Source organism: Dromaius novaehollandiae, chromosome 1 (genome assembly GCF_036370855.1).
Source record: "Dromaius novaehollandiae isolate bDroNov1 chromosome 1, bDroNov1.hap1, whole genome shotgun sequence".
NCBI classification, from domain to species: Eukaryota; Metazoa; Chordata; class Aves; order Casuariiformes; family Dromaiidae; genus Dromaius; species Dromaius novaehollandiae.
In genome coordinates, this window is record NC_088098.1 from 38,575,283 (window position 1) to 38,594,234 (window position 18,952).

At 40.1% G+C, this 18,952-nt stretch overlaps 3 protein-coding genes across 6 annotated transcripts in view; 1 reads left to right on the plus strand and 2 right to left on the minus strand.

Annotated features, from left to right (window-relative positions):
• The window catches only part of CAPS2 (calcyphosine 2), a 37,819-nt gene extending 36,099 nt beyond the window's left edge, over positions 1-1,720 (minus strand). Inside the window, exons 1-3 of one of the 4 annotated variants that reach the window (XM_064509208.1) lie at positions 1,617-1,718; positions 1,027-1,108; positions 358-456 (exon numbers count right to left, since the gene is read on the minus strand). In XM_064509208.1, coding sequence (XP_064365278.1) covers positions 358-438 — 81 coding nt within the window. In that variant the 5' untranslated portion in view covers positions 439-456; positions 1,027-1,108; positions 1,617-1,718. Of the gene's footprint in view, positions 1-357; positions 457-1,026; positions 1,444-1,616 lie in introns of those variants that run through there. The other 3 variants (XM_064509215.1, XM_064509211.1, XM_026100370.2) reach the window with 3 other exon arrangements.
• Positions 1,721-3,037: 1,317 nt separating this feature from the next.
• On the minus strand, positions 3,038-10,430 carry CCDC107 (coiled-coil domain containing 107). The gene is made up of 6 exons (XM_026100414.2): positions 9,845-10,430; positions 7,474-7,679; positions 7,164-7,230; positions 5,898-5,988; positions 4,647-4,756; positions 3,038-4,089 (listed from the first exon to the last, which is right to left on the minus strand). The coding sequence occupies exons 1-6, from the start codon at positions 10,413-10,415 to the stop codon at positions 3,815-3,817; spliced, it is 1,320 nt and encodes a 439-aa protein (XP_025956199.2). The 5' UTR covers positions 10,416-10,430; the 3' UTR covers positions 3,038-3,814.
• A 220-nt stretch (positions 10,431-10,650) lies between these two features.
• On the plus strand, positions 10,651-18,619 carry LOC112983303 (GLIPR1-like protein 1). Its single transcript, XM_026100325.1, has 6 exons — positions 10,651-10,821; positions 12,489-12,734; positions 15,157-15,260; positions 16,660-16,745; positions 18,287-18,313; positions 18,409-18,619. Exons 1-6 carry the CDS (start codon positions 10,651-10,653, stop codon positions 18,561-18,563), a joined length of 789 nt encoding a protein of 262 aa, XP_025956110.1. The 3' UTR covers positions 18,564-18,619.
• The last annotated feature ends 333 nt before the right edge of the window (positions 18,620-18,952 follow it).

Genomic DNA, 18,952 nt, shown 5'->3' on the forward strand with positions numbered 1-18,952 from the left:
TACACCAAAATCTGGTATCAGATTCACCAATAGTCTGAAACAGTGCAGAGCCAAGGTTCAACTCCCTGTTGCACTTAATTGCAAGTACTGGCTTGTACCAGAGTTCCCCACATCCCAAGTAAGTACCTAGAGGATCAGTTATTTAGGATGGCCGTCTCCCTCTGAAATTCTCTCCTTCATTTGAGAAACTGTTATATTGAACTGTAACTTTCTCACAAAAATAACCTCTTAAAAAGTTTCTTTCTCTACAGTATAGATTATAAGCTTGAACTAAACACCTTCTAAAGTGTGATTAAGAGATTTGTAAAAATTTCAAAGTAGGGAGGAAAAACGGCCACAGGCCTCCCATCAACATACTTGACTATATTTCTTCCCCCTCGAGGCCAGCTGAGTCTGCCTTCGAGGGGACGCAGCAACTCCTTTAACCTCCAAATCCATGGTGCCCTTCAGAATAAACTGAAAAACAGAAAAGACTATTAGAATATCATGTGTCTTCTATGCGAGTACTCTTGTAAATAAATATTACATTAGAAAAAATGTCTACCATTGATAAACTTAGGTGTTTTCTTCAGTAAGCTATGAAAACGTCACTAGCTTTTTCACCTCCTCTTAATTTTAATCTTTTCTTACTAACGCTTTACTAGGTCTCTGTTCAAATTTCTCTCTTAGCCTCAGGTTTTGCCCCCTCACTCCCTTACCTTTACACATCTTTATGTACCCTCTCACGTCAGCACTACCGGTTTGTCACCTCCTGTCAGCACCAACCCTTTCCTACTCCTGACTTACAGCTGCTCCCCTGCTCCCCACTGCACGGTGCCTTGGCACCGGGTATTTTCCGCGAGGCCCAGTGACCCTGCCGCCTCCTGTCAGCCTCTCAGGGCGCCAGGCCCTCATCTCACCTCTGCTCTGCTAATTTCTCCCTCCACCCAGCTAGCTTTGAACCACGAGCCCGCTGTTTAATCCCCATAAGTCAGAGAGTCCAGTTTTAAATCACCGCACGCCACGGCTGACCCTATTTCTACTCACTGAACAGATTTTAACCCCCAGGTAGCCTTCGCTTTACCAAGCAGGAAGCGGAGCGGTATGGTCCCTCAGAGAGATGTGAGAGCTGCTTGCGAAACAGAAGTTAACTGAGAAAACAAATAATAAAAAAGCAGGCCTCCAGGCACAGGCCCTTCTTCAAGGCATTTAAAGTGAAAACGCCTCCATCTTCACATAACCTCAAGCCCTGTTACTGAAATGTTTTCCCAGACGAAGGGAAGGGGGCTAGGGAGAGGGGGGACACGACACTGTTGCATTTCTGCCGTTAACACGCTAATAAAACAACTTTATCCCAGAGGGTCGCTGCGAGACGGAAAGGAGCCGCGGCAGGGAAAGAGGCCTCGCCTTCCCGCGAGAGCAGCGGGCCAGCTCCCCACACCGGGGGGGAGGGGGAGGCGGCGGCCCAGCGCCGCTACCCGCCGCGTCGCCGCGGCAACCGCCCCGCCGCGCCCCCCGCGTTGCCATGACGACAGCGGCGCAGCCGTTGGGTGCGGGCCGTGGCCCCTCCCCAGGCCGCGGCCCCCGCCCCGGCCGCGGCCCCCGCCCCGGCCGCGGCCCCCCGCCCCGCGCAGTACCTGCCCGCCGCCCCTCGGCGCTCCCGAGCGCGGCCCCGGGCGCCGCCTGCTGCCCGCCGAGCGGCCGCCCCGCCTCGTCGGCCACGGCCGCCCCGCGGGCGGGCGGGGGCGCTGTGAGGGGTAGAGCAGGGCTGGCGACACGCCGCTTCGGCGGAGCCTGGAGGATCAATTCCTCCTGAGCAAATGCCCTGCTCGCCGTCCGGCTCCTCCTGCGATCAGTCGCCCCGCAGGTGTATTAAAAATACATGGTTGTTCCACAAGCGGAGGGAGATCCCATCGGCTGCCGTTCGGTAGCACTGAGCAAAGAGCCCTAGCAGCGCTATTCCTGGACAGGCAGCGCAGGAACGCAGCGCGCCGGGGGCTGCCCGGGCACCCAGCTGCCACACCACCAGCACGCCCCTCGCACCAGGAAAGCACTGCTAGCTCGGCACCGTGCAGGGCACACGGCCGTCGCGTGTCACACGGGTTCACATCCTAGCGGAGGCTGAGCAGGCCCACCAGGATGGCCCCAGAATTTAAGGAGGCTGAAAGCAAAGACCTCAAAGTAAGAGCAAAAAAAGCTCACAATGACTCGCTGTAGCCCAAGGTTAGCGATGCTGCAATTGCCTAAAAGTAGCTTGAAGCTCTATGGACAAAGAGTTCAAGGATCAGCAGCATCCACAGAAGGCAAAATGGGAATGCCACAGCCTAGATGACTCAGAGACCACCCAGGGCAGTGAAATCCTGCAGCTGAGCATGTAGCAATGCCGGTTGCAACAATACTGGCATGCACCATTTGGAGCACAGCATTACTGACCAGTGTCTACACTGGCTCTCACAGCAATGAGTGATGGAGCTATATATATATATATATATACACACACACACACACACACACACACACACACACACATATATCACACTTTAGCAGCACAGCAAACTCTATTCCAACTCCTTGATTCTCTCTGATCAAAGACTTAACAACAAAAAAAAACACATTAATTAGCTTTAATAGCCATCCAGCAGAGGGTTAGCCACTAGGCAATTCAGATTTTTTTGAGCACTTCCGGTTGTCTTGAATGACCAGACCTAGGCCGGCTACTTTTAATCAAACTGTATCTAAGAAGCAGGTTCTGATTCATCCATTCTGTCCATACTGTCAAAGCTACTTGTTAAGTAATTTCTGCCATAAAGTGTGCCAGTTTCATAGGCATGTACAGCCAGTGAACAGAAAATTAATAGAAAATAAAGGTCTGGACATAAATCACTGACTAAGGAAAAAAGTGCTTTTCTGAGCATTGATCTAAAACATTTGAAAAAGCCACTGTCAAAGTGGTACAATCCAGTTTAAAAAAGAGCCTCCAGCTCTTGAATGATACATAGCAATGTGTCTGTTAATACTGATGTTAGTAAGAAAAAAAGTAGTACGAAACACCAAAAGACCAGATTCTATGATTTTATTATATATACAAAACACAGACAATATCGCTAATGGGTATCAGTCAGTTAATAGGCAGCTGTCGAGTTTAACCGATGACAGTTGGGTAAGAAATGGAAGTGAGCCAACGTACTGTATTAAGGTTCAAACTGGCATATGAAACTATACATCAATCCTCAGGCAACAGCACATGTGAAGTTATAGGACTTGTTTTGAAACAAATAAACCTGGCTTAGCAAACAGACATAATTATTTTGAAGTAGTGTCTGTGGTTAAATTTCTCTCTCCAAATAAAGTCTGTCTATGAAAGCATCTCTGAGATTTAACTCCATACTTCTTTTCATTTCTCACTGGAGAAGTTTTTCATGAAGAGCTAAACTCATCAGTGCAAGCACTCTGATGAACTCAAGAAACTCACAGTTAAAGGATGCAGTAAGCTTACTAGCTACAAAACATCTTGGAAACATCTATTCATTATAGTTTTAATTATAAGAGATCCCAATATTTTACTGAAGCTTCAGATATAATTACAATGCCATTATATACAGAGAGTACAGAAATATTTTCTATAGGAAAAAATAAATAGAAAAAGTATGTAAACATCCCAAGTGAAATTCTGCTGCCATTGAAGCCAGTTACAAAACTGCCACAGATATTAGCACAGACAATATTTCACCCTCCTTTTAAAGCATACAGCAGTGCATGTAACTTGGTTCAAAACAGTTTAAAGTGCATACCATACTGTGAAGAAAAACATAAGCTTTTGGATGTTTTACATATTTCATTCATTTCTATTACGTCTCCTCAGTCCTGTCTCTTCTGGTTCAAGGACATCTTTGTTTATCATTTCTTGGTCTTCCACCACATCTGGCTCAAAAACCTGATTTACATCACATTCTTCATATAATTGATCCTCTTCTATTTTGTAATCGTTATCAACATGCTCAAGCAAATCTTCATTACTGTCTTCTTGGTCATCTATTTCTTTCTCTGGAGAATGTTCAGCAAATGACTGAATGAGATCTTCAAGTTTCTCATTACAAATGTGGCTGACATCTTACGATTTAACAAAAAAAAAGTTTAATTTAGTGTAATGGTTCCAAGTTTCAGAGTCACTTTAAAATTATTCATTTGTTTTATTTTTTAAAGAAGCTTAAGTAAAGCAAAAATTTCCCAGTGAACCACTCTTAACACTTTAGGTTCTTCTTGGACTAATACACACCTCTTGGAAAGTTCCAGCTGAAACTAATACTGTATACGTTTTGCTGTTGAATATAATAATGCAACCATTATCCGAAGCCTCAGAGTTTACTGTCTGGGAATCCTCAGTCTAAAGTTAGTTTATAGTTAGTCTGCTTTAACAAAGCAGAACATGACTATGTAGTCTATCCTACTTCAGTGTATTTTAGCATTTATTCTCAAAGAATGATGATGCATCACCAATTTGTAATTAGATATACGGCAGGCAAGAAGAATGGTACTCCTCCAGATTAAAAGTAATTCCCAACATGTTTCACCAAAGATGCAGGAACTGAAAATTACTATAGTAAGATCTGTTTAATCTTTTAAAATATGAACGACTACAATATCTATCCTGCTGGAAATTAAAGTACCTTTCATCTTGTTTTCTGACTTATCCAATCCACTTTCTTTCATCAGTCGTCTAATTGATTGGAGCTGTGTCATTATTTCATCTTTCTGCTCACAAGCTAAAGCATTAACACTGAAAAAAAGATAGATGTCAACAGCTGAAAGACTACCTCAGAAGTGAGTGCTCAATAACATTTCATTGCAAACGCGAAAGAGTGGAGTATTTCTTTCAGCGGGTAAATACCACAATCAAGTTAGTGACACGTTTAGGTCACGCTTTTCTCTGAAACTGAACTCCTGGGAAGCAGGAAGTCCAGCACATACAGCTACTGGCTAATTTAGTCACTGAATTCTAAGACTGGAGCTCCAATGGCCGAAGCTGAGCAGCGACTACTGAAAGAAACAAATAACAATCCAAAATATTTTATTTTCAGGATGACATTGCCTAATGTAAAGCTTTAGAGTTTAGAGGCTCTTTTCATTTATTTCAGGTTTTGTCTACTCTCTCTCCTCTCCATCACTACTAAAAATCTGTAAAGCAGCCAAATTGGTCAGGTCAATTTAACACTTGTTAAATTCAGGAGTACACTAAAAGAACAATTATGAAATTCTGCACGTTTTAAGCTAGGCTACATGAAAGATGTCAGTCTACACAACATGTGCAGCAGGGATACTTGTATTTCTGGAACATGGGTAAGGCCCTAGCTCCTTGAGGACAGCACATCTCTGTGAGTACAAGAAGGTTATATTACTTACTCCCTTATTTTGCACTATGACAGAAAGTTAAGCTTCCCTGAGACACACACATTCACTTAGTAAATTCCTTTCAAAACACAAAAATAAGCAGCTATACCTTGGTAGCTATTTCTGTCTTCTTCTAATGGTATCAAAAGAAAGAAATTCAGTGTGCTACCAGAAATTTAATTTCCATAAAAGCTTTTGAATGCTACTAAGCTTAAATATATAGTTTTTTAATATTACTCTCCTCAGTCCATGTTAGCTTTCAACAGAGTACACAGACTGGTTGAACCATGGTTACTTGATTATAAGTCCACGCTTTTTGCATTTATGTTTGGTGAACAAGAGGCAGCAGGTGTTTATGGAGAAGGTGGCAAATGCTACAAAAGGCTAAAAAACCACTGAGTAATTAAAAAAGGTTCCTAAACACTGTTCCATATCTATCTGTAAGGAACTTTAAGAACTCTACTTTTTTTCTTTGGAGAATCTCAATTGACAAAAAATGATGCCACCTGAACTATTTTAGAATCACTCACCAGTTTGACAGTGGATCCAACTGAGTCAATAAAGAGTTTAACATTTTCTCTGTCTGTGCTAGATGCTGCTCCAATTCTAAAAGCTGGTGCTCTAAAACAAACAAACTCTATGTAAGAAATGCACTACCAAAAGGACATTAAGTTATATTTTTAGCTGGGCATATGTAAAAACAGGAATATAGTAGTTTTTTCTCTCTAAAGTTCTAGAACATGAAAAAGGAGGGGTGGGGTAAGAACATAACAGAACCTTTAGTATGTGTGACCAAAAGTCCATCTCATCCAATAACCTGTCTCCAACAACGTCCAAATAAAGGATACCTTGGCAAAAACTGATAGAGCATGCAGAACCTCTTTCCTCTCCCAGCCTCCAAAACTATACAGTTCCAGGACTTCCTGAGCCAGAGGTAGTGTCTCTCTCTATACTTACTACACTGCCATGAGTTTGTCCAGTCACATTTGCAACTATATTTAACTCTTATGACAGTACCGGAAAAGGCAAAGGCACTAGAGTTCAGAAGAGTACGCCTCCCCCTAAATTACAAATCAGTTTCAAGGAAGGAAGAATATAAAACCCTAAGATGGTGAGCAGACAGTCTAACAAATCGCTGCTGAAACTGACTATGCGTATAGTGTACAGGGACACCAGTAGAGACTTCTAGTTGTTTAGCAATTCAAAAATGTGTCTAGACAAGGAGGGAAAAGAAAAAAAAAAAAGCAGGACAACAGTGGAACTTGGATATGACATAAATTTTTCTCCAGGTAAAGCCCTGATTCTTGGCATATGGGGACTAGACAGGATCAGACATTCAAAAGAGTACTCTGTACCAAGAAGAAAGAGTATCACTTGTTTCTTCTGCCTCTTCTATGAGGGTCTTATGTTTTTGACAGGTCTATTATTTGGCCTAGAAATACAACAGCCTATATAACTGTTTATCCACTGTTCCACCATTAATACAGTTCAGTTCAACAGCAGATTGTTACATCCTATTTAAACACCTTATTCTATTGAAGAAGGACAAACAGGCAGAGAGCCTTAATATATTACTGTAGAATGTTGTTTTGAAGAATATATCTGGGGTTTTCAACTTAGTGCCTGAAGTTTATAGAATAACATACTTTTAAAATATTTTTGTAGGTTACTTACGACATTTAAATAACTTAAGATTGTTCCTGTTGAGCTAGACTGCGTCAATGAAAATATATAGCTTTGTTTTAGTAGGAAATCAACACTTTTGATGAACATAAACATTTTGAATGTTATCTTACCTGTTTCCTTTGCCTTGTCTTCTGTATTTTTTTCCTTCTTGGAGAGACTTTCTTCCTGCGATTTCATCTTTAATAGATACCATTGTGTTACAAAAGTGCATTTTTTTTTCATACATGAAATAATATTTAGAAACTTTACTGAAAGCAAATAGTGACCACAATCATTTGTGCTCCATTAATGTGACCTTTGTTTCTGCCCTGCCTTTTGCCTATCTTAAAATAACTCTCTTAATTTAAACAATGACAACATGACTGTTCCGAATTTCTGTGACCTAAATTTCTACGACTTAAAAGTTTTCCTATTGCTTACCTTAAGAAATTTGTATGCTGCAAACACTCCCACTCCAAGAGCATACAACGGCATGAGGGTAAAGGCTAAGTCTCTACCATTTCCTCTTGTTCTTTCACTCTTTATCTCTTTCTCCATTGCATTTCTCATCTGCTGAATACCCTGGTAAGTTCTACCTTCAGAATATCCTGGATTCGGGCGAGCTTGATGAATTGCCTGAGGACTACCTTAAAGATTGCAATGTTTGAAAGGAAAAAGACAAGGTAAGAAAGGAAATTACAGGTACAATTAGTTTCTCAAGTGGAACTAAGTCTTTTTCTTTTTTTATGGCCCTCTTTGTTCATCAGTCCTCTAAATGGTGTGGTCAGCCCTGAATGCAAATCAAAGTTACAACAGACCACGCTTCCATAAGTAGAATGCCAAGTTAAATCTAGATAGTAAAGACTTTCAAACTAAGCTTCTGTGTTTCTTCAAGATACAAGTTTTATATTTCTTCATTAGCAGCAAAATTAGCAAATTCAGGGAAAACTACAGAAAGGTTAGACACAACAAGAAACACTCTGATTTTGAAATTAAAATATACTCAGAGAAACTATTGATAATGTTGCAAACAGTTACAGGTTAATATTTTTCCATGCAACAAAGAAAGGAGTTAAGTAGAAACTGAATTGTCCAGTCCAAAGGAAAAAAGTTTTGCTGAAATATGTATGCGGTGTTACTGCTTTGGTTATTTTAAAAATAAAATCAGTACTATGTGGATACTCCACAGAAGTGCTGTACCTCTGCAATTCAAGTATTTAACTGGAAGGAATACCCGAGAGTAGCCAAGAGACGCAACCTGCAAGCCTTAAAATAATTCTGAAAGATTATATTTTTTCATGTAATTTGCCTGCCATAACAGGCAACAGATGAAGGAACAGCTAGTTCCACAGCTTGAATTATGTTATTTTTTACAGTTATATCTGTGGTCCATAGGACACATACGTAAGAAACTACTATCAGCTAAAGAATGCAGAAGGTTGCAGAAACAAGCAGCAGATCATTAGCAGGCTGAGGGGGCCTCCTGGAAGTTTTATATTGATGTCTCAACTGGTTGCCTGGACTTATAACTTTCAAGTCCCTTTGAACATTTAGTTCATCTTAATTTTTCAGAACCAAACCTGCATAAAGCAAGACTCATATTCTAAAAAAATTCCCAAACAGAAGACCCTTATGCAAAACACTCCTTATTGTCAATTAACACTAAAGTATTAATTAAGCATAAGTAAAATTAGACTCAACTTTAAGCTGGAACAGGAGAACCCAGATAGATGAGAACAGTAGATGTGCCTGAAGTTTATTTTATACAGTGCTAGACCAAAACATCAATAGAACTGCAAGCACATTAAGTATCATTTTTTAAAAGGTTTGGTTTGAGAAGAATTTGATCTACGGCCTGTAACAAATAGCAGTCACTATGTAAATTGAAAGAAATCTGGCAATACAGCCAGGCTAGAGCCTATGAAACACACAGAGTGTGAGACCAGCTGGGAAGAACATGCTGGCTGCTTGGGACTCACCTCTTCCACCCCTGGAAGGTACTGCTAGAGATGAGCACAGATACATACTTCGGAGGGTTTCAGCAACACTGTTTGATACACAGTGCCTCTGAAGGCCTTATCAGTCAAGCCGAGTTGCCTCAAAGAAATAAGCTGTTTGTTATTTCTCAAAATTAAAACTGACCTTTGGACCTCAGGAATTAGGAGTGAAATCCTTAGCTAGTGTACACTGACACAGCTTTGTATACATTTATACTTCTTAAGCTTTAATAAGCAGTACGCCATCTAAACCAGACAATGATATCTTTCCTAGAAAAGCATCTTTAACTCTAATACAGTTTCTGACAAATTCTGTAAAGTTCTGTCCTAATAGTTACTAACAGTTAATATTTGGTTTCCTTATTAAAATTCTAACATATGTAATTTTTTTCCTCCCCTCTACACCTCAGAGTTAGTTATTAACCTGCTAGAATAACAAACACCAGTACAGGCAGTATCGCCTACTCATTCATAAAACACACCTGGTCAGATACAAGCTTCATCGCAAAGACTTACTTCAATTTAGGGAGCGCTTAACACACTAAAGAAAACAATCAACACAGGAATAAACCAGAATAACGAGCAGAACATGAAAGAGAGAAAGATTTGCGGTGAAGAAGTTAAAGCCGGTTCACAACGCCCTATAAAACACTCGGGTCCCCCTCAGGGTTCAGGCGCCCCGTAACGCCGCCCTCCCCGGTTCCACGGCCCCCTCCGAGCGCGCTTAGCGCCAGCGGCAGTTTTAACCAGCCCCCGCGAGGAAACCAACCCCCGGCGCCGCCGCGGCGCGGCCCGGGCGCCGCCGGGGCTCCTACCTCTGCGGTGCGGGCGCGGATCGGCCTGGCCGCCGCGCACAGAGCTGCCGGCCCGGCCGCCGCCTGCCCCGAACATCCTGGGCATGACGACGAGCACGCAGAGCACCAGCACCGCCGACACCAGCACCTGCTGCGCCACCGACAGCGCCATGGCCGCCGCCGCCGCCTTCCGCACAACGACGGGCGGCGGCCGAGAGGAGAGGCGCCCGCTGCGCCGCCTCCGGCACCACGGCTCCCCCTGCGGGGGCTGCGCGGGGAAGCACCGCGGCCTCGCCGCGCTGGTAGCGACACACGAGACCCACCGCGGTGGCAGCGCGGCCGCAGCGCCTCGGGCTCTCGTAAATTCAGCTCCCTCGCCGCAGCCCGCTGGTCCGGACTGGGAGGAGCTGGCTGTTAATTTGCCGGGGCCTCGCTTTCCAGCGTCGTTCCCGGTGACAGGGGACGTGGAGGGGCGCGCAGGCCGCCGTTGTGCTGCCCCGCTGTGAAGCCCTGGGAGCCGGTGTTGGACCCGGCCCCCGGCAGTCCTGAAAAGAAAGAGGACCGGTACCAGACTTGGGAAGATGTTTTGCATTACGTTTATGTTTCAAACCTCTTCCACACAAAGTCGATGGAAACTGGGTTCCCTGTAATGTTCATGGCCCTCAGTGAAGTAGCATCCTGCTACCTCTGTGCTAGGCGCATGGCTTCCCCCGGGGCAGTGCTGCCACCTGCGCGGAAGGTTCTGGAAACAGGCCCGGGGGGGGGGGGGGGAGGAGGGGCTACGGCGCCTGCTGCGACCGTTGGCGCCTTTGGAGCCGTTGGGAGCCATGGGGCGGTGGCTGGCGGTGCTGGTGCTGTGGCTGGCGGTGGGGTGTGCGGGAGGGAAGCTGCCCACCTTCCCGAGCATCACGGACAAGACCTTCATCAAGGACTGCTTGCGCGGCCACAACAACTGCCGCGCCAGAGTCAGGCCCTCCGCCAGCAACATGCGGTACATGGTAGGGACTGGCCTGTCAGGGGGTGCAGGGGGCGAGGGGGGATGCTCCTGTGGGATGCGGGGTGTCTTGGAGATCTCTGTGCAAGGTGACTGACACATGATCACTGCTTTATCATCAAATATCTGTAAGTTCACTTGAAATATTTGAGAGAGTTAGGTCGGTTGTAGACAGATGGGTTAGAAACAACGTAGATTAGGACATGACTGAAGAGGCAAGCTGTAGAGGTTCACATTAGCCCCAGACTGCATGAGCGGGTCTTGCATGCCCAAGGGATTTCTGGTTAAGAAGCAGCAGCAGGCCTGTCACTGAAACAGATGCAGAGAGGAGAGAGTTCAGCTCTCTGCCAAGAGCAAGGATATGAAATGCAATGCCAGGGCTGAAGAGGATTTCTGGGATCAAGGAAAATCTTTGCCTCTTTTCTGAAACAAATTGCACATGAAAATTTTGTCTGGAAAGGGTTAAGCTAAACTAAAGAAGATGCTAAAAAAAGTGGATGTTCAATGATTAGTGCAGTTGCCTACAACAAAAGGAAAGTGTGATGAGCAAAGACAGCTAAAGGAGTAGTATTCTGAGGAAGGCTTGGGAATACTTGCATATGCAGATATTAATGGAAAAGAATGACTTGTATGAATGGGATTGAAGCTGGAATGGCAGATAGGGAGTGTAACCTTGGAAATGAACAAGCTTGTGAAAGATGCTGCACCTAGTTTTAGTATTCAAGAATAGGAAAACCAGGAAAAATAAAATTGTTAGCATGCATGTAGAAAGAACTACGGGCCTTGAGGAGAAAACAGTATCAGCAGCCAGTACAGTTTTTGAAACATCTGCATAGAGGGTAAGAGTGTACTGAAATCTATGTATGCTGATAAGCCTAGGCAATGAAATATGGAACTTTTACATAAGACATAAAACTACGTACTTTAAGGGTAGCAGAAACCTACTGAAAACAATCATGAGTGGAACACAAATACTGAAGGTCATGCATGTTCAGGAATTAAAAGCTGTGTGATGGTGCCGTCCTGCAAAGAAATAAGAGGCAGCAGAATGAGTTGTCCAAATGTTGACATATTTACGTTATGAATCAGTCTTCGTTAAATGCTCTGTTGTGTATTTAAAGCACTGCTGTGGAAGGAGTATGTATTTGTTGCCAGAGGCTCTTCTTCAGATAAAAATACTTAAAATATGTGTACATCTGAATCTACAGTAACTGTGCATTTTTACTTTTGCTTGATTTTTATGTGAATAATAGAAATCCTTAATGATCTATTTAAAAGAAAAAATATAACAAAGTTATAATTGTTAATAATCAATAATATATTTAACAAAGTCTACTTGATGTAAATGAAAGTAACTTCTTATCTGAAGATAAAAATTCATTCCAAACATCTTTTCGGTTGCTAGCAAGTGCTCTTACAAAGTTTATTTTTGACAGTGAAGGAGGGGAAAAAAATTTCTAATGAAATCTGTTTATGTTTCTGTGCTACAACAGCAAAAGTCAATGAAAATAAAATGCGGGTACTTGCCTAAATAACAGAAAGTCTGTTTTTATGTAATTCCAGTATATAATGTCTTATTCTACTTTATTCTCTCTGACTGTTTTGTTGCATTGTTAAAAGTTCTGTTGTAACTTCACATTGCACAACTATTTCAAGTTTCATGTTTTTCAGACTTGGGATGCAGCCTTGGCAAGGACTGCCAGGGCATGGGCAAATAAATGCCGTTTTCAACATAATGTACACTTAGGTCAGAAATTTCAGTGCCATCCTAATTTTACATCTGTTGGAGAGAATATTTGGCTTGGAAGTTATCAAGCATTCACTACCGTTGGTGCCATTGAATCGTGGTATAGTGAGGTCAGATTCTATACTTTTGAGACACGCAAATGTACAAAGGTTTGCGGTCATTACACTCAGGTAAGAGCTACTGTGGTAGAACGTTCTGTATGGTTCATAGTACAGTGCCCACCAGATAAATCAGCAGGGGCTGTAAATAATAGAGTACATATGATTTGTAGCACCTGCCAGTTTACTCTCTTTTGGAATCTCAGGCTATGGCTATACTGCAAGTTATCCCTGCACTGGTTAATTTTCTTGCCTTTACTACAATATTATCGTCATTGAAAGTGTCCTTATACATTTCATAGTATCAGTACTACATGAACGCTATAAAATTATATCAAGTTCTCCAGCCAGGTACCCACACAGTTTTGAATTCTGTAAGTTCGGAGAAACTGTTTGAAATGATCACAGTAACTGCAGAATGTCTATGAGAACTCAGTAGAAATATTAACAGAAGGAGAAAATGGAAATTCAGCCAAAGTAGACTGTATTCTTTTTATAAATCTTATAAGAGAAAGGTAGGGAAAAAAAGAGCATCAGCAACAAAGGAGGCCATTTGTGATGTATTTCTGATTTCTCAGTGGTAATTCTGACAAACATAATTCTGTGTTGAGAAAGTAAAGTTTTTATTTAAACACTGTTTAAAATGTTTGTATTCATTCCCATATTTAAAAAATAAGCTTTGCAGTAGGATTAGTTTCAGCTATTACTAAACATGTAATGTTTCACTGATCTCAAAAAGCAGATATTTTTAATGTAGACTCAAATCTTAGCTGATAAAATGACTATTTAAGTTCTTATCCCAGTATCAAAAGCTACTTTGCAACTATTTAGACTGTTCAGCTCTTTTTGGATTTTGTATTAGGAAATGAAAATAGTGAACTTAAAGTTACCAGAATCATTTACAAAGCATTTACGGTTTGGGACTTTTTGCACCTCTTTTCATGTCTTTTCTCACGTATTTCTCCTCCAGTGTTAATTCCTGTTTTCTGCACCTGGTTCTGCCTGTAACAAATTTGAAAGCACAGTTGGAGGATTTATGTTTTGCTGTTTATTGGGCAGTAAATTCTTAGAAGGTTGGAACTGGACAATATCTCAGGACAGAATTTTTTGTTTTTTCTCTGGCATGATAAATTTTAGAAACTTATGTAGCAAGGTAGCTCCTACCTTTTTAAAATTTTCTGTTCTACTTAGTCTACCTAGTCTGCATAGAATTTTGGAGTTTTTTCACTTTTCTCTTGGAGTGATGTTTACTTCTAAGATTTCTTTCCCGCAATTCAGATTACTTATTTCTTGATTGTTACAGTTTGTTTGTCCTTAATATAAAACATTAAGTCATAATAAAACCTTCATGCATTTCAGGCAAAAATAGAAAGGGAACTAACTGCTGGAAAGAAACAAGCAGAGTACAGGGGTTAAGCACTAATGAAAATGTAAAAGTACATATTGCCTCAAAATTGATAGGCAGAGACTCTGCATGATCCAGGAGCCATCGCAGAGTCATAGGCTCAGACACAAAACTGAAAATGAGTAATATTTACAAATCATAAATAGTTAGGTCATGAAGAGCTGCCAATATAATAGCGACACAGAAATCTCAAAACAACAGAAATGTGCAAAAAAGCATGTGAAACTGTTACACAGAGACCTATGAAATGCTCAGTCCTTACTCCAGGATCCAGGTAACACATCATTAAACATTAAGAGCCTTTTCTAAGAAAGATTGTATCTGCTGAAGAGATGGAAATTTTGAGAATGTTCAAATCACTTTGATAGCCCCGTATTCTTTGTGGTGGGGAGATCCTGAGAGTAATCCATTACATCTTGCAGTTTCCCGAAAGTGGACTGTATGGTCATCCAGATCTTCCAAGTATTTAGTCAAAGTTTTTAAATGGCTTCAGGACAGTTTAGTTAGTCATGTGCCGAAGGTGTAGGAAGAATCTCCATCAATAAGCAGAGGATGTTCAAACTGTAAGAGATAGTAAACCATCTTTTCTTCCTTATGGAAGATAACTCTGAAAGCTTTAACATTGCATAGCTTTCAGACTAACCTATATTAAGTTTGCTGTAATGGTCAACAAGACCACTTTTCTCACACAGGAGAAGCCGTTATTGGAGTCCTGAGCAATGTTGAAACTAATTAAAGAAACTGTTTGAAAGTTGCCACCAATTCCCCTTTTGTCTCTTGGAATACACCCATGGATCATAAAGTCAGTGACTCTTGCTGAAATTGCTCTGTAGGTGATTCTGGAAATCTGCAGAGTTTTGCTCACTTAGTCTTGAGGTTTGAACAGATCACTTAATCTTGAGGTGTGAATATTTAGAAGTTCATCTTGGAAAGCTTCCTTACTAGCAAAATTTTTTGTGAGTAAACAGATCAGGGGTTGCAAAAGGAAAATAATATGTAGGATCTCTGAAAATAATTGAAATTATCTAGATATTCCAACAGGTTTCCGTTGAGTACAGTTTTCATTTTATTTTAAAAACCTTTTTTCAGGTTGTTTGGGACCATTCCTACAAAGTAGGCTGTGCTGTTACTCTTTGTAAGAAAGTTGGAGGAATGAAAAATGCAGCACTTTTTGTATGTAACTATGCACCCAGGTAAGTTGATATTTTAAATATTAACAAGGTGAAAACAACTGTAATGACATTTAGCTGAAAATGAATTGGGATCTTCATTTATTGCTAGCATTGTAAATGCAGTCAGAGAAAATGATGATCAGCTACTCCAGCAAGACTTAAGTCTTTGCTTATGGCAAAGAGTCATAAGCATTAGATAATGTACTTGCTTTCTTTTTAATCTGTAAACTTTTCTGATAACTCTCATTCTCTGCCAGTCCTAAGCAAACAAACCCCAAACTCTATCTTAGGCCCCACTTTATTGATTTTATTTGATATAAACCATAAGAAATGAGGAAGTTGTTGCAGGCTACAGTTGTCGCAGGTGGAATTACCTCTTGCAGGGTTTTTTCATGCAGTTCAGCTTTTTATATTGCATTTCAGGGTTTTTTTTATCTTTACAAATCATTTGGTAACAGCACAGTTGTTGCAACATTTTGTAGTACAAATTAGATCATTTTTATAATAAAGAAGTAGTAAATTAGCATGTTTAATTTTTAATTGAAAGGTACATGTCATACCAAAAACTCGGATTTCCATTAGATACAAATTTCCAGTGTGTTAACTGCCACTAAGAAAGTGCAAGGCTCTCCAAGACTATTTTTATGTGTACAAACTATCTTTTAGTTTCTCAGATAGGATTCTGTCTTCTGAATTGTCTGTTTCTTCACTCATTTACTGACTTTGTTTTCCATGAAATTAATTTTTACTTTGGTTAGACTTAAATACATCTTCTTAAAAATTACCAATCTCAGCAGTTATTTGTATAAGTAGCCTTTTTGAGAATGTCATCAGGGTAACTACTGCAGGCTGGTCTTTATACTTAAACACTCAGTCTCCAGTTTGATGAGGTACTTAAGCATGTAAGGATCCCACTATCTTCACTAAGGCTGCATACTTACTGTGATGCATTTGCAGGTGTTTTGCTGAATCAAGGTCTTGTTTCTCAAGATTATAGTTCAGCAGTAAATAGCTCACAAGATTTTTTTTTTTTTTTGGCTAAATAAGCTGTTTTAAGCTATTTGGGGAGTGTCAGCTTTAAAATTTTCCGCTTTCAAATCCTTTTCATTTTACCTCCACTATTTAAAACCAAGCTCTATCCAGAACATTCTTTTTTTCTAGAAGTAGTTTATTTATCAGTATAAAGTTTGAATAAAAACCTGAGGATTTTCCCTTAAAAAAAAAAAAACACGTTTTTGAGACTGTTTTCTGTATCAGGGACAGAACAATGAAAATGAGAGGTTTCAAAATTATTCTGAGGTTTTTAATGAATTGTCAGCAGTTCTTTGTATTTTTGATGTATTTTTTGCAACAAATGATTTATTTAAAAGTATGTATAAGGCAACCCATTTCATAGAAACTTTTTTTTTTCCCTTCGTAGTGGTAATTTTCCAAGAAAACCTTATACAAGAGGAGCATCATGCAGTAATTGCGCAAAAGGAGACACCTGTGAAAATAAATTGTGTAGTAAGTACAAGCAAATGTAAAATGCAGTATGTAAGTCAGCCATTACTTGATAAAGAATGTTGTAAACTATGGTTTTACTCACTGCTGATGCTCTCTCAGGTCCAATTCACAAATAATTTAAAGATATTCTTAAGGCCATTTAAGTTCAAAAACCGAATAATTAAATAGTTCATATTTTACTGGATCTGGGCCTCAGTGATCATTATAAACTCCCCCTTTGATTCTAAGTATCTATAATTAATGATTGTAGTTAAATGTGTTATTATTGTTCCTATTGCACTCTGATATTCTACTGACTTCACCATACCAAAGAAATCAGCATCCAGCTACATATTTTTTAAAGTAGCACGTAGCAGCAACTCTTTAGTGGTCACGTGCGCCTTCAGAAACTGCATGCTTGTATATTATTCATAAGCTATTAATCAGTTTTATCTGGATATAAAAATTAAAATTTGAAGCCACTGAGTCTGTTGTGACTCTTTTGTGGAGCCACAGCAAAATTTCATTTGAGAACGAGTATAGCTGACACTTACAGTCTCCATAAGCAGTCACAGTCACTGTGGGAAAGTCACTCTGGTTCTGCATTTCATGTTAGAGTTGTAAAAGAAATCTTTCTCAGAGGCACATTGCCTGTCTCACCTATTCCATCTGTGGGAATAAGGGCTGCATCCTTATTTAATTCTTTAGCTATAAGGTCTTTTTGCCATGACAAATAGGATTTAGTCCTTACACTGTTTTTTTTTAAACTCTATTCTTGACAGAAAAAGGAATTATTGTCATGAAATGCTAAACATGCATGATGTTTTGGTGGAATGAAACATCAAGAAATAGTGCATGGTCTCTGTTCAAAAAGTTCTAGACCTGACACTTTCTACCTATTGGGAAGTCAAAAGCTGGGAGTTTGCTGTGGCTAAAGTTAGGACATGTGTTTTTAAGTTTCATTTAAAAAACTGGGAATAAGGCTCATGGCTTTCATCTAACAGTTAGTTATTAACTTTACTCGTTATATGTGTTAGTATAGCCTTAGAAACATTCAGCAGTTCTCTGCGTCTTAATTTTTAGGTAGCAGACACCTCTGAAATAGAAGGGCTACCGGGTTATACTTGGTCCCAGGGTTAGGCACCACTTGAGAAGCAGTTTGTCCTCCTTTCTCATCCATAAAATTGTATTTGATAGCATTTACCAGCTTATGTATGTATTCTGAATATTAAATAGTAGTTCTTATTTTGAGAAAGACAAGAGAGGATTCTAACTGAGAATAAAAAGACCCTGTAGTGTGTCCCTCTCCTCCATTATCGTTATTGTTATAAGCAATAATGCCTTTATGGAGACATTAATGTATTATAAAGTACTGTGGATTAGCTTTTAAGAAAACATTTTAGCTTTCGTTTGTTTTTAAGGTTTGTCAGGGAGAATTCTGAGAGTTTGTCAGATTCTCCTGATTGTAAATCTGATTAATTTGCTTTTGCTAACTGATAAAGATAAGGAGAGAGAAATTACAGCTGGCTGGTAGAACTGTTTCTTTTTTTCTTTTTTTCCAGGAAATCCACAACGTGATAAGGTTATCTGTACGTATTATAACTTTACACTGTTATTTAAATTGCCTAGTTACTATAAATACATTTATTCCCAATAACACTTATATTTATATGCTTATTTATAGATTATTCAAGATGGAATCCCCCGTGGGAGTTCAGAATTGTATGCGATGAGGCTTGTATTGCTCTTGCAGTTTTGAGACCATCAGTGATGTTTCTTGCTTTTGCAGCTGTTTATTTTATAAAAAAGTGTTTTATAAACATGCATATGTCCACATAACTCGATTTGAAATACATACCATCTCCTCAAGATACTGTCTAGTGAATTAAGCAAAAAAGTTGTACTGACATGACTTTAAAGACAACTTTCTTTGAGAATAATTTGGTTATTATTTTATGCTGCTTAGAGCATGCTAACATGCTAGGAAAATATTTGTGGGGAAAACCTCTCTGGGAAAATGTTAAACTAAAGATGGCATCTGGTAAGATTTGGAACATTAATTATCAAATTTACCAAAAGTGTGTTGTATTTTACTCCTAGAATTCAAAGAGAAAAATATATGTCAGTTAAACAGCTGTTACAGTTCACGCTAAGCTAATATTTAAAGTGACAATTGCTTAATTCAGATACAAGAGAAAGCTAGCACCATAATATGTACTCAGTACTGT